The sequence below is a fragment of the Hemiscyllium ocellatum genome, chromosome 12 (assembly GCF_020745735.1).
Source record: "Hemiscyllium ocellatum isolate sHemOce1 chromosome 12, sHemOce1.pat.X.cur, whole genome shotgun sequence".
Taxonomy (NCBI): domain Eukaryota; kingdom Metazoa; phylum Chordata; class Chondrichthyes; order Orectolobiformes; family Hemiscylliidae; genus Hemiscyllium; species Hemiscyllium ocellatum.
The window spans coordinates 48,505,450-48,520,994 of NC_083412.1; the positions used below are offsets into that span (position 1 = coordinate 48,505,450).

General features: G+C 43.7%; 1 protein-coding gene across 3 annotated transcripts in view; it reads right to left on the minus strand.

Moving 5' to 3' along the window:
- LOC132820741 (T-cell immunoreceptor with Ig and ITIM domains-like) overlaps positions 1-186 on the minus strand; it is a 67,062-nt gene extending 66,876 nt beyond the window's left edge. For 2 of the 3 annotated variants that reach the window (XM_060833011.1, XM_060833010.1), the window contains exon 1: positions 123-186. In XM_060833011.1, coding sequence (XP_060688994.1) covers positions 123-168 — 46 coding nt within the window. In that variant the 5' untranslated portion in view covers positions 169-186. The remainder of the gene's footprint in view (positions 1-122) is intronic. The other variant, XM_060833012.1, reaches the window with a different exon arrangement.
- Positions 187-15,545: the final 15,359 nt, after the last annotated feature.

Here is a 15,545-nt window from a genome sequence, read left to right on the forward strand (position 1 = left end):
TTTTACAGAATATATTTCTACGTGCAAACTATCAAAGATTAATCTATGCATGCAGTTTTCTTTATTTACATTGAATAAGCTCCAACTTAAATCATTTACTCTAATGTATTAAGAGTACTTACCAGATACACATAGCATGTAAATAGCAGAGGCAGTCAACATCTTCATTACAACTATTAACCAAAACATGATATTCAAAAAATAATTTTCACAAAGCTTTGTCTCAATACGTACCAAAACAGCTTTGATCGAACCAGGAAGTTACTAACTGCACTTGTAGTGTGACCTAAAGACAAACCACAACCTTCACGGGCAAAACACAACTGTTTCGGGAAACTGTGACAGGGCAAGTTAAAACATTGATGCTGATCTTTGCAGATCCTTTGATGTTGCAGAGAAGCCTTGACCATGTGAATTATATTGGACTTTCATATTTTTGAATCATACTTCAATCCTATTCACAATGAGCCCCTATTGTGATTGCAGCCAAAAGCCCCAAAGTTCACAAAGTAGAAAACAAGGTTTCAACTCAACAGTCTCTAAAATTCAAGGTGACCACATAAAAAGGAGGAGTAAAAAATGAGGTCTGCAGATGCTGGAGATCACAGCTGCAAATGTGTTGCTGGTCAAAGCACAGCAGGTTAGGCAGCATCTCAGGAATAGAGAATTCGACGTTTCGAGCATAAGCCCTTCATCAGGAATCCTGATGAAGGGCTTATGCTCGAAACGTCGAATTCTCTATTCCTGAGATGCTGCCTAACCTGCTGTGCTTTGACCAGCAACACATTTGCAACATAAAAAGGAGGAAACTTATTGGAGACACTTATATTTTTCAGTTGCTGTCGACTGTTTAAGTCAGTAACATGAGAGCTGGAAAGCTTGTGGTTATAATGAACTATAAGAATGCACTGACCAGTGTATTGGTGCAGTCAATAAAACTCTGCATGGCCTGTGCCAGAATCAAGTGTTAGGCGATGGCTTAGTTGTGTTATCAGGAGACCATCACTACCAGAGACTCAGGTAATGTTCGAAGAGCCTGGTTTGAATACCACAGTGGCAAATTATGAAATTCTAAATCAATTGGAATTAAGAATCTAATCATGAACCATGAACCATTGTTCTAGTAGGAAAAACCCATCTGATTCATTCATGTCCATTTGGGGCTACAAATGACTCCTGTCCCATAGCAATGTAGTTGACTCTGAACTGCAATTAAGGATGGGTAATAAATGCTGAATTTTTAAAAAAGGCAACTGAGGAAAATCTCAAATAGATGCCATTTCAGAAAGAAAAAAAAGGCATCAAGTTATAGACAGAAATAAAGAGGGTTGATCAAAAGTTCAATCAAGCGATGAGGTTAAAGAAGATCTTAAAATATGAGTTTGGTGAGCTTAGACAATGCATTTTAATGTATTGGGCTAGAAGCACAGTTGTCAGTGTTGGAAAAAGAAAAAAGGTTGTACCTCAAAGGCAAATCAAGAGAGAGGTATTGGCATGTTTGTAAGGTGATGGAGGATGGAATAAAGAGCGCTGAGTTGCAGTTAGAAGTGTCAGGGACAATGGAATAACGGTAGAAGTAGTCTTGGAGGAACGAAGCCAGTAACTAGCTTTGAAGGGGCGTAAACAATTTGCCATCCAACCTGCAAACCACAAGGACTCTTTTTAAAAATATCTCTTCATTCATGATAATGCATTTCTACATTCTACTTTGGTGTATTATGGAAACATTCTTGTTTGTAACTCCAACCCCAGCCGTGTGCTCACTTTCCCAGATAAGTAGGGAGCCAAGGCATCCTGCTTGTCCTCCAAGTCAGCTGAGAACACAGTTGGAGATGAGTGCTTCAAATGAAAGAGATCTGTGTAGATAAGGTTTTAGAGAAAATTGTGAATAAAGAGTTAAACGTTCATGTTAAACATTTATAGATGAAATAAATGCTGAAAAAGGATTTCTCAATGCTCAATTTTGTTAATTAGGGGCTCTGTGTACAAGAGCAAGGAGGTGATGTTCCACTTTTACATGATGTTTGTTAAAACTCAGTCGGGGTTATGCGTAAAGTCACATTGGAAAGATGTGGGTGCATTGGGCGAATTTCAGAAGTGATTTGTTAGAGTAGTTCCAGCTATGAAAAACTTCAATCATGAGAATAGATTGAAAAGGTGGAGACTGATCTCTCTAAAGAGAAGGGTGGGATGAGATTTGACTGAGGTTTTTAAATTCCTGAGCAGGCTCGGCAGATTGGATAGGGTGAAGCTTGTTCCACTTGTAAAAGAAACAAGAATGAAAGGACATAGATTTAAAGTAACGTGCAAATGAAGCAAGGGCGATGTGAGAAAATTCCTTTCACATGGCACGCTATGAAGATATGCCTCGAAATATAGCAGAGGCAGATTTAACTGAGAAAGTGAGGACTGCAGATACTGGAGATCAGATCGAAGAGTGTGGTTCTGGAAAAGCGCAGCATGTCAGACAGCATCCAAGGAGCAGGAGAGTTGATGTTTCAGGCATAAGCTCTTCATTAGGAAAGTGGCTTGTTGGCCAGGGTGCGGAGAGATAAATGGGGAGGGGGTTGGGGCTTGGAGGAAAGGTAGCCGTGAATGTGATAGGTAGATGGAGGTGGTGTGCAAGTGATAGGTCGGAGAGGAAGGCGGGGCAGATTGGTGGGAAGGAAGATGGACTGGTAGGACCGTTCAAGATGGCGGTGCCAAGTTGGAAGGTTGGGACTGGGATAAAGTGAGAGGAGGAAAATTGGGGATATTGGTGAAACCTACATTGATCCCATGTGGTTGAAGAGTCCCAAGGCGGAAGATGAGGCGTTCTTCCTCCAGGCATTGGGTGGGTAGAGTATGGTGATGGAGGAGGCCCAGGACCTGCATATCCTTGTTCGAGTGGGAAGGCGAGTTAAAGCCACAGGGAAGTGGGGTTGCTCAATGCTGGTGTCTCAGAGATGTTCTCTGAAATGATCTACAATTTGGCATCCTGTCTTTCCCTAATGTAGAGGAGACCGCATACAGTGATGATGTGTGTGGATGTAAGGGTAAATTGCTGTTGGATGTGGAAGAATCCTTTGGGGGCTTGGTTGGAGGTGAGGGGGGAGGTGTGAACACAGGTTTTGCACTTCTTGTGATGCCAGGAGTAGGTGGAGGGGAGGGTGGGTTGGTGGAGGGCATGGACCTGACAAGTGAGTCACTGAGGGAACGGTCTCTCCAAAACACAGATAGGGGTGGGGAGGGAAATACGTCTCTGATGGTAGAGTCTGTTTGTAGGTGGCAGAAATGGCAGAGGAGGGGTGGAAGATTTCAGGTAAGAATAGTGGCAATACCATTTTTCTGCATACTTCTAGAGTAGGTTGTATTGGGTGCCAATTTGGTGCGGGCACGAGGTGCATATACAGAAACCACATGGGGTACTCACCTTCTGCCCTTGCTGCAATTAGAGGGATGGGGTTCAAGAGCGGAGGTGCAGGAAGTGGAGGAGATGAGCTGGAGAGCATTGTTAACCACGTGGGGAGGTGGGGGGGAAATTACAGTCTTTGAAGAAGAAAGCCATATGGTATATTCTGTGGTGGAAATGGTCTTCATAGGAGCAGATGCAGTGGAGTTGGAGGAATTGGAAGTAAAGGATCGTGCTTTCACAGGAAGCAGTGTTGGAGGAGATGTAGTCCATGTAGCTGTGGGAGTCGGTGGCTTTGTAGTGGATGTCTGCGTTGTGTAGCTGTGCAAGATGGACTGTTCCACATAACCAATTAAGAGGCAGGCATAGCTGGCACCCATGTGGGTGCCCCTTTGGTTTGGAGGAAGTGGGGCGATTGGAAGGAGAAATTGTTGAGGTTGAGGACTAGTTTAGCCAATCAATGAGAGTGTCAGTGGAGAGGTACTGGTTGGGTCAGCATGAGGGGACGAAACAGACAGCTTGGAGACCTTTGTCATGGCGGATAGATGAGTACAGGGACTGGATGTCCATGGTGAAGATAAGGTGTTGGATTCTGGATGTAAGTTTGCTAGCTGAGCTGGAAGGTTTATTTCCAGATGTTTCATCACCCTACTGGGTAACATCTTCAGTGGGCCTCAGGCAAAGCACTGCCGATAAGTCCTGCTTTCTATTTATATTTTTGGGTTTCTTTGGGTTGGCTGATGTCATTTCCTGTGGTGATGTTATTTCCAGTTCTTTTTCTCAGGAGGTGGTAGACAGGGTCTAACTTGATGTGTTTGTTAACAGAGTTCCAGTTGGAATTCCATGCTTCTATGAAATCTCGTGTGTGTCTTTGTTTGGCTTGTCCTAGACTGGATGTATTGTCCCAGTCGAAGTGGTGTCCTTCCTCATCCGTATGTGAGGATACTAGTGAGAGAGGGTCATGTCTTTTTGTGGCTAGTTGGTGTTCATGTATCCTGGTGGCTAGTTTACTGCCTGTTTGTCCATTGTAGTGTTTGTTACAATCCTTGAACGGTATTTTGTAAATTACATAAATTTTCCTTGTTGTCTATAAAGGGGTCTTTCAAGTTCATTAGCTGCTGTTTTAGTGTGTTGGTGGGTTTGTGGGCTACCATGATGCCAAGGGGTCTGAGTAGTCTGGCAGTTCCGAGTTGTCTTTGATGGAGGGGAGGGTGGCTAGGGTTTCTGGACATGTTTTGTCTGCTTGTTTGGGTTTATTGCTGAGAAATTGGTGAACTGTGTTCATTGGGAACCCGTTCTTTTTGAATACATGATTTTCATTTCAAAAAGAATGGGTACTCAATGTACACTTGGATGCTGGGGAAATAAAGTCATGGATGAGGTAGAGGGTGTGGGTGGTGTCCTGAACGTAGGTTGGAAGTTCCTGGACTAATGGGAACAGGACAGTTTCAAAGTATGCAGAGATAAGCTGAGTGGGGCAGGAGCAGTCTGAGACAATGGGTCAATCATGGTAACTGAGACATTCAAGAGGATTTTGGATGGTTATTTGGATAGTATTGATGTGCAGGGGTGAGGGGAAAAGGCTGGAAATTGGCACTCGGTAATAGAGCTGAGCCGGCACGATGGATTGAATAGCTCCCTTCCACACTAAAACAATTGTGTCATTCTGTGAACTGACACCATTGGTGAAGTGATTAACATAAGAGCGCTCAAGATGCCTGGATTAATAAAAAGAATGAAAGTTTTACAAAAGAAAGAGCAATTTGTCATAATTTTCTGGAGCATGAAATATAAGGGACACTAAATACAGAGAAGCAGTACTCACTCTTCAGTACTATGGATGCTGTTTCAGGTACAGAATGGTGGCAATAGCATTTCTGCATACTTCTAGAATAGGTTGTATTGGGTGCCATTTTGGTGAGGGCACTAGGTGCATACACAGAAACTGTGCAGACCATGATATCAGTCAAAATATAAACCCTGATTAAGGGTTTTTGTAGCACAATAGTAGTGTCCTTACCTCTGAACCAGTAGACTAGTGTTCAAGTCCCACCTGTTCCAGAAGTATATCATTATATATTTGAAGAAACAGATTTAAATATCTATAAACCTTGATTTAACACCAGCAGTGCCATTTTTGTCCTCAGTACTTCAGTTAATAACCTTTCTTAACAATGCAGAACTGTATATACATTCAGCAATTGGAAGGACCTTATGCCAACTTTATTTAAAGGGATTGTCATCGATTTTCAGTTTGCTTGCTGACTGAGTTCTATTTGGCTTAGTTTGAATTTGTAAAATAGTTGTGAGTTTTTCATTGCTGCCTAAAGCTGGTGAAGTTGGCAGGAAGTAGGTTTCCACATGCTGAATGGTGTGGTTTCAATGAGAAACACTTTGCTCAGAATAGTTGTTCCTAGTCACTTTGTCCCACAGCCCTCACTCATGTCCCCACACCCCATTTCTGTCATCCTAGCTTCACCACAAAACAATGAGCAGCGTTTTCATTTTACAAAAGAGATGATGTCTAAAATTTGGCAGTTCTTGTAGGCAGACCTGCAATTTAAAGAACAAGGAAATTTACAGGCCAGGAACAGGCCCTTCGGCCCTCCAAGCCTGTGCCAATCAAAATCCACTGTCTAAACCTGTCGCCTAATTCCTAAGCATCTGTATCCCTCTGCTCCCCACCTACTCATGCATCTGTTCAGGTGCACGTTAAATGAATCTACTGTGCCTGCCTCTACTACCTCTACTTGCAACACATTCCAGGTGCCTAACACACTCTGTGTAAAGTACTTTCTGCATGTATCCTCCTTAAACATTTCACCTCTCACCTTGAACGCGTGACCTCTCATTATTGAATCCCTCATCCTGGGAAAGAGCTTATCTCTATCTACTCTGTCTATACCCTTCTAATTTCTGAGCAGTATGAAGACAACAGTCTGTCTGTGGACGTGAAATTCCTTATGATAGGAAATTTCAAGTGTGTGAAAACAGAAAATGCTGGAAATGTTAGCTAGTGTGAACAGGCAAACCAGACGAGGAATTTACTAACTCCAGGGGGTGGGTTTGGAAATCTCACTCACTGGAAGGTGTCTTATAATTGATTACAGTTTGCTGTATCTTGTACTATCATCAATGACATAGCTGTTGTCAAGAATACAGCAAGAAAACTTTCCAAACTAACCTTACCAAAAAAACCATCTGATCTTCCATGTGTGAGTAAACTGATCATTCTTATGTCGTTCTTTAGTTCCTGTCTTCCTAGTACTTCTACACAATGTTCGCCATCAGCAGTGGTTTGTCGTTTGTGTTTAGAATGATTCTTCTTTGCAGGGGGTTCTCATTATGTGAGATATCAATAAATGCCAATAGGTCTGGAGCCCTTCCTTGGTATCATAAGTGGATTATTGGCTCAATTATTGTCAAACAAATTCTAATCTAGTGTCCGCAGTATGGCTACTGGAAATCTTCTAACTTTCACTCAAGAAAGCTGCAGGTGGTCCTGCAAGATGCCCATGAAGTTCTAAGCCTGGAACGCTCAGCTTAAGGCTGCACTCTGTTGGCGTGGACAGCAGCAATCCAAGCTGATTGGCTGCAGGCAATGGCAAAGGCACCAGACGATATGCAAATTTGAGGTGGGCATGTGAATCTCACTACTCTAGGGAATGATTTATGGTATCTCAGCAACAATCACCCTGGCAATCTTTTACAAATTAATTTGCACAAGCAAATGTTATATTGAAATTGTTTTGCCTTGTCTGCAATTTCTAACTAACCATCATGAAAACAGCATTACCAATGCATCAATAGTGGTGCAGTTTCAAGAAATATGTTCAAGAAATCATTATTGTTTTTAGATATTCCTGTTCCTATTACTCAAGGAGAAAAGTTGACTAAGATGCACAAAATGTGTTGTGAATTCACATCATTTATTGCAATTCATCTATCTCTCAATTTTTGGCTGAGAGCTTAGTTAACTGGCATTAGCTTGCAATGTATCACTAAACCTAAGCTATTGAGAGGCTGTGCACCTCAGCATAGTGCTGTCAGTGTTTTGGACACTTCGGCCAGTTTCTACATTAAAAACACTCTAGCATGTGCTCTTGTCAGTGTGGGAGAAAAAGGGACATAGAATTTGCTTGTGGTTCTAATCAATTCTATTAACAAAATATTCCTTATTAAAAACACCATATCAGCATTTACCAAATTCCCACAAATACTCTCCATTGAGCTCTATCTGTCTGAGAAAGAATATTACCCAAAGCAATCCACATGTTTGAGTTGGGCCATTGAAATCTCCTTCCATTCTGAAATAGATTCTGGCTCTCTCCCACGACAGTGGGTTTCACAGGCCATGGTGGATTTTCTCTCTTTCTCTCTCTCTCTCTCTCCCTCTCTCTCTCTCTCTCTCTGTGTCTTTCTCTTTCCAATCCCCCACCTCCTTTAGACCTTACCAGAATGTTTATTGCGCTTTGGCCAATTGGGTCATGAGTAGGGTTGAAAGCATCCAATGGGATTGCATCAACATCCAGCCAGGGAGGTGTAAAGCGTACATCTTCATGCACTGGCTGGAGGTCAACATGCTAGAAAGTCTGACTGGTACTTCTCCAATACACAACCGTCAAGCCAGTTGCAGCTGCACGGATGGCACAGTATCTCAGTGATTAGCACTGCTGCCTCACAGTATCAGGGACCCAGCTTGGATTCCACACTTGGGTGACTATCTATGTGAAATTTGTGCATTCTCCCTGTGTCTGCATGGGTTTCCTCCGGGTTCTCCAGTTTTCTCCCACAATCCAAAGATGTACAGGTTTGGTGGGCTGATCATGCTAAATTGTCCATACTGTCCAGGGATGTGCAGAGTCAGTGAATTATTGATGGGAGATGCAGGGTTATAGGTTAAAACAATGACTGCAGATGCTGGAAACCAGATTTTGGATTAGTGGTGCTGGAAAAGCACAGCAGTTCAGGCAGCATCCGAGGAGCAGCAAAATCGATGTTTCGGGCAAAAGTCTTTCATCAGGAATAAAGGCAGAGTGCCTGAAGCATGGAGAGATTAGCTAGAAGAGGGTGGAGTGGATAGGTGGAAAAGAAGATAGGCAGGTAGGACAAGTCATGGGGACAGTGCTGAGCTGGAAGTTTGGAACTAGGGTGAGGTGGGGGAAGGGGAAATGAGGAAACTGTTGAAGTCCACATTGATGCACTGGGGTTGACGTGTTCCGAGGCGGAAGATGAGGCGTTCTTCCTCCAGGCGTTGGGTGGTGAGGGAGTGGCGGTGAAGGAGGCCCAGGACCTCCATGTCCTTGGCAGAGTGGGAGGGGGAGTTGAAATTTTGGGCCACGGAGCGGTGTGGTTGATTGGTGCGGATGTCCCGGAGATGTTCCCTAAAGCGCTCTGCTAGGAGGCGCCCAGTCTCCCCAATATAGAGGAGACTGCATCGGGAGCAACGGATACAATAAATGATATTAGTGGATGTGCAGGTAAAAATTTGATGGATGTGGAAGGATCCTTTAGGGCCTTGGATGGAGGTTAAAGAGGAGGTGTGGGCGCAGGTTTTGCAGTTCCTGCGGTGGCAGGGGAAGGTGCCAGGATGGGAGGGTGGGTTGTAGGGGGGGGCGTGGACCTGACCAGGTAGTCACAGAGGGAACTGTCTTTGCAGAAGGAGGAAAGGGGTGGGGAGGGTAATATATCCCTGGTGATGGGGTATTTTTGGAGGTGGCGGAAATGTTGGCAGATAATTTGGTTTATGCGAAGGTTGGTAGGGTGGAAGGTGAGCATCAGGGGCGTTCTGTCCTTGTTACGTTTGGAGGGGTGGGGTCTGAGGGCGGAGGTGCAGGATATGGATGGGATGCGTTGGAGGGCATCTTTAACCACGTGGGAAGGGAAATTGCGGTCTCTAAAGAAGGAGACTATCTGGTGTGTTCTGTGGTGGAACTGGCCCTCCTGGGAGCAGATATGGCGGAGGCGGAGGAATTGGGAATACAGGATGGCATTTCTGCAAGAAGTAGGGTGGGAAGAGGTGTAATCCAGGTAGCTGTGGGAGTCGGTGGGTTTGTAAAAAATGTCAGTGTCAAGTCGGTCGTCATTAATGGAGATGGAGAGGTCCAGGAGAGGGACGTATCAGAGATGATCCAGGTAAATATAAGGTCAGGGTGAAATGTGTTGGTGAAGTTGATGAATTGCTCAACCTCCTCGTGGGAGCATGAGGTGGCACCAATGCAGTCATCAATGTAGGGGAGGAAAAGGTGGGGAGTGGTGCTGTGTAATTACGGAAGATTGACTGTTCTATGTAGCCAACAAAGAGACAGGCATAGCTGGGGCCAATACGTGTGCCCATGGCTACCCCTTTGGTCTGGAGGAAGTGGGAGGATTCGAAGGAGAAATTGTTAAGGGTGAGGACCAGTTTGCCCAAATGAATGAGAGTGTCAGTGGAAGGGTACTGTTCGGGCTATCGGGAGAGGAAGAAACGGAGGGCTTGGAGGCCCTGGTCATGGCGGATAGAGGTGTGAAGGGATTGGATATCCATGGTGAAGATGAGGCATTGGGGGCCAGGGAAACGGAGGTCTTGGAGGAGGTGGAGGGCGTGGGTGGTGTCTCGAACATATATGGGGAGTTCCTGGACATGGGGGGATAGGACAGTGTCGAGGTAGGTAGAGATGAGTTCAATGCGGCAGGAGCATGCTGAGACAATGGGTCGGCCAGGGTGGTCAGGCTTGTGGATCTTGGGAAGGAGGTAGAACCAGGCAGTGCGGGGTTCCCGGACTATGAGATTGGAAGCTGTGGGTGGGAGATCTCCTGAGGTGATGGAGTTCTGTATGGTCTGGGAGATGATGGTTTGATGATGGGGGGGTGCGGTCATGGTCGAGGGGGCAGTAGGAAGAGGTGTCCTCGAGTTGGCGTTTGGCTTCAGTTGTGTAGAGGTCAGTGCGCCAGACTATCACTGCGCCCCTTCATCTGCTGGCTTGATGGTGAGGTTGGGATTGGAGCAGAGGGACTGTAGGGCTGTGCGTTGTGAGGGTGAGAGGTTGGAGTGGGGGAGGGGGGTAGACAGGTTGAGGCGGTTAATGTCCCGGCGGTAGTTGGAAATGAAAGGGTCGAGGGCAGGTAATAGGCCAGCGCAGGGTGTCCAGGTGGATGCAGTGTGTTGGAGGTGGGCGAAGGGGTCTTTGGAAGGTGGGCGGGAGTCCTGATTGTGAAAATAAGCTCAGAGGCGGAGGCAGCGGAAGAAGTGTTCGACGTCACGGCATATATTAAATTCATTGATGCGTGGACAGAAGGGGATGAAGGTGAGGACTGATTGTTCATCCTCAGTGAGGGGAAGGTCTGGAGAGATGGTGAAAACTCGGCAGGAGTGGGAGCTGGGATCTGGTGTGGGTGTGGAGCTGGGAAGTGGGGGCGGAGCCAGTAATTGGAGTGGGTGTGATGGTGGGAGGAATGGGGGTGGAGTCATGAGCAAGGGTGGTGCTCCCCTCAGGATTTTGGGGGCCAGGAATGGTGACAGTGGGATATGTCGGGGGCGTATCAGCAGAATGCAGGTGAGTGGCATTGGTGGAGGCAGAAGTGGTGGCAGACATGGCAGTAGGGGTGGCGGAAGTCATTGAGCGTGTGACATCAGCGATAATATGAGGGGCGGAAGTGATGTCACGTGTGATGTATGAGGAATTGTATAGGGAGTGGGTCTGGTTGGGATGTTCTTTGGAGGATCAATGTGGACTCAATGAGTTGAATGGCCTGCTTCCTCACTAGTGATTCTGTTCTACAAATTGGTTCCCTCTGAACATTTGTGGTTTCTTTGACCTTGCTTTCCACTACTCTCTCTAGCTGCTGGCTGCTGCTTAATTTGGTTTGGTCAATTTTCCGTCAGGCCCAATTTCTCAAGCTGAGGGTTAAGTTAGAATGTCCAATTTTGGGTCTGTGATCATTTGATCATGAGAGAAGGTGAGCTTGGGTTAAGAAAGCGCTATTTAACACTGCAGTGCGCTCAGGAGGAGCAAATTTAAGAAATCATTGAGAAAGACGTACTGAGCAGGAAGAACACTGGGTAAATGAATGGGTCACTTATAGCTAGACATGTTGTTCCCAACAATTGCTGTGCATGCATAGATATAATCGTGATTACAAGCATAAGGCCCAGCTTTAAATGTGCTTTCATTTTATTTTCACACTATAAAACATCTTATTCTATTCATTTTATTTTATTCAAAAGTGGAAAGAAATGTATGATTTGCAAAAAAAAAGACACATGTAAGTCAAATACCAGGAGGTTGGGGTGGAGGCCGAGGTGAAATCATGTGGGATCTTCATGTGGTGAGATATTGGGCATGATAATTGCCTGCTACCCGGATGTGGAAAAGGGTGAATGCCAGTTCACCAGAGATGAGTTCGCATATTGGTTCTATTGCAAGCGATTCAGATTACTTTGATTGGGCAAGACAGAAAATGTCTGATGGGTGTGCACATCGAAATATTTGATTCATCAGAATTAGAGGAAGCCTGTTGTATTTGCTTCAACATACGTGGAACTATCTGGAATCATCATTTTGCTAAGATTTGGGATTATTGTCTGTTATTCTAGCAAAGAATTGGTAGCTAACTCCATGAGAAACCTTGGAGATCCAAACATGTTGTAGTACCTCCATTTTGTCTACAAACATGATCATAAATTCAGAGATTAAAAACAGGATTGTGACTCAAAGGATGTTTTCCATTACTTTGTAGTATAGCTGGAACAGTCAGCAAGATACTCAAAAGTAAAGTCTGCATTGTCTTACCAGATTGTAAGGCTGCTCTCTCACTGGAGAGACAGAGAGCGCACTGGTTATGCTTTAACCTGAGGGTCACCACGCCTCAGGTGAACCGAGAGAGATGAATAGGAGGGTCCTTCATGGTAACCTCAGTCAGAGGGGACTGACGTGGGGGATCTCATCCTGCATTATAAACTGGCCATCCAACCAACTGATCTAACCAATCCTCTTAGAATCTAACAAAATCTGAATAATATTTAGCATCCATGAATGAAAGTTTCTACATTTCCTCATAGTATTCTTATAAATGCAAGATCGCATTTGAATTTTGCAAATGAAGCTCATAAAACTCCTTAGTTTTCTTATGAGATGCTAAGCACATAAAGGCTGAATTTAATGCCTGGTTGCTTTCCTGCATCTGTGTCTTTTTGAGCAGGATAGGAAGGACCTGAAATTCAAACAAAGTCCTTCTCTCAGAGTGTACAAACCAGAGCATTCTTGATTTCTAACTATTAAAGTCATTATTTACATAATTCTTGATAAATCAACCTAACTACATCTATGCCTGATTGACTGAGATTTGTGCCAGAATACAGATTTGCAAGTTTTCTGGTGATTATTTGGTCTGTGTTCAAGTGTAAATAAATAAATAATAGCACATATTTTTGTAAGGCATTTATTTATAACTTAGTTTATGATCAGTCTCTTTAAATACTCAAATGGCTTGAACAAAATCTATCATTATTTTGCTTTTCAATTGTGATGTAAACATGTTAACAAGATTAATCTGTTTTTTTAAAAATGGGACAGTTTAGAAAGATTTATTTGATTTTTAAAAAATGTTTTAATACATCTAAGTTTTTAGTAAGTTTTATCTGACTCTCCAATAGTTTAAATGTAATTGACTTATGAACAGGATTGATCTCACTTAAATTATTTAAATATTTACACTTTTCAACAAGGTTTATTTGACTTTTTAAATGAATACATTCATATGACATGTAAAAATTCTATTCCTTTGTACATGACATTGGAAAAATGACATCAAAATAAAGGAATCATATTTTAATAGTTCTGCAATATCTTAAATATTATGCCTGTGACTGAGAGACATATGTTTCAAACTTGAGGTCCTAGTTTCATGTTGTTTCTGCATAATAACTCTAATGCTTGCACCAACCATGCTTGTAGGTTAATGAGGAATCATTTTCCACATCTAAGAGACTTATAAGAAAGCTGTGATTTGAGATTTAAGGAATTCTATCTGAATGGGCTAATAGAGAATTTTGAGTCAAGGGGGAAGTTAGTTTGTATCATGTGGGGAATAAAATCCCTCAAAGTTCATGTCAGCTTAAGATTCCAATATCAACCCACTGTCTTCTGGATTTCACCTTGGTGGGTTTGACTTTGCTCCTGGCTTATCTAAAGGAAACAGGATGATGGACCTCCTCCACAACCAGAGGGGACATTCAGCTGTGACCTTTTCATGCGAAGGCTGTTCAGCAACAGCTGCTGGAAATTGCTGTTGGTTCTGGGCTTGGTGGCTCATCTTTTCTTCCTCAGTTTGTCTGCACCTTCATTACACCACAACAACAGTGATGGATTGAGATGCAACAGGGATTACCATCAGCTATGCTTATAATAAGTCAACATGGGCAGCATAAGAAACCCAACAGGTCCTGAGTAATGTGAGCAATTAGCATTCACTTCACTCAGAGATGATGGCCCATCATATTCTTCTTAGAGTGAGACATGAAGCACTTTGACAGGGGGGGCCATGGTGATTTGACTTTACACCTTATTCTGATGTATGCATATGCTGCAATGTAACAATAGGAGATTGTAGGTGCTGCACAAAGATTGATGCTTTCTCCTCTCTACCCACGTGATCCAAGAATAGTATAAATACATATAGGAGCATATTGCAGAATACTACCAAATTCAAGTTGAGAGGGAATATGTTCCATGTACCTCTGCAGATAGAGACTTTGTATTAGTTTTGTGCTTTAACACTCACAATTGCCTTTTTTTAACATCACTTGCATTACTTCTGCTTCACAGAAATGCCCACCTTCATTCTGTGATAACCAATGACATAGTTGAGTTTGCTGTGACCAACAATTGCACCCCACACTGTTGTGTACAGCATCATTTCACATGAATGTTGATATGATTGCAAAGGACTTCAAACTGTTCTCTGCCAGTGCATAAAAATCAAAAGAATGGTGAATAGTATAAATTAGAGACAAAAATCGAGATCGCTGGAATAGTTCAGCAGGTCTGGTAGCATCTGTGAAGAAAAATCAGAGTTAATGTTTTGAACTGAGTGACCCTTTCTCTGCAACTGCATGTTTGATGTCAGCAGATCATGAAGGCAATACAGACATACCAGACACTGAGACTTCCAAGCTCAGCCTGGTAACCAATGCCATCCCCACATCACTTCCATGTCCCTTTCCTACCTGGCACTGCCCATCATTGCTGATCCCCAATGTGGATCACCACTTAGAACTATGGTGGCAAATTTTCTCCTTACCCCTGAGCGCTGTCCCTTCAATTCATTCTTGTTTGTGATGCACACTGTCTGCATTGAGGCCATAGTGGTGGTGACTCCCTATAAATATGACTTCTGCAGCATCTCATGTCCTCCCATAACATATTACCTGTCCACCCATTACGTGTCAAATTTATTCTTTCACCATCCTTGTTCCCGGTATATCCCATTTTACTTCCCATAGTCCCCAGCATTGAGTGGCCCATTTCTCTACTACTGCAATGTCTCCTAGTAACTGCTGTTGACTTTTATTTTGATGATGCCAAGGACTAACCATCCCTGCTGCAAATGTGTTGCTGGTCAAAGCACAGCAGGCCAGGCAGCATCTGGTCCACCCTACCCCCCCGACTGACTTGGATGGACTGCACTAACTGATCACTGACCAGACCCCTGACAGATGCACAGTAAAACTCCTGACAACTTGCATTGCAAATGTAGAAACACTTTAATGATGATGTGGTGAGGCTAGTATGTGTCAGATGCCAAGGTCCATGAATGTGGGGCATGTGCAGCCGCTTCTCATGGAATATGCTGAAATATTGGTGCTGGTTGTCCAAGGTGAAGATTCGGAGGAACAAGCATCGTGCTGAAGTTGGCAGGTGACTGGGCATTCATATTAGGAATTACCAGCATCTAGTTTCTAGTAGTTGGGAAGGATGGGAAATTGCAGGCTAATGAGGCAAGATTAGGTCATAATGAAGGTAGACAACAAGCAATAATCCATACAAGCTGGCCTCACACCACTCATTAGTGTGAATTACTTAATTGGAAAATTATATTTTTTGATCTCAGTATCAAGAAGGTCCTCGCTGCATATCTTCCCATTTTCTCACCTTTCTTCCAGGGCTGCAAAGAT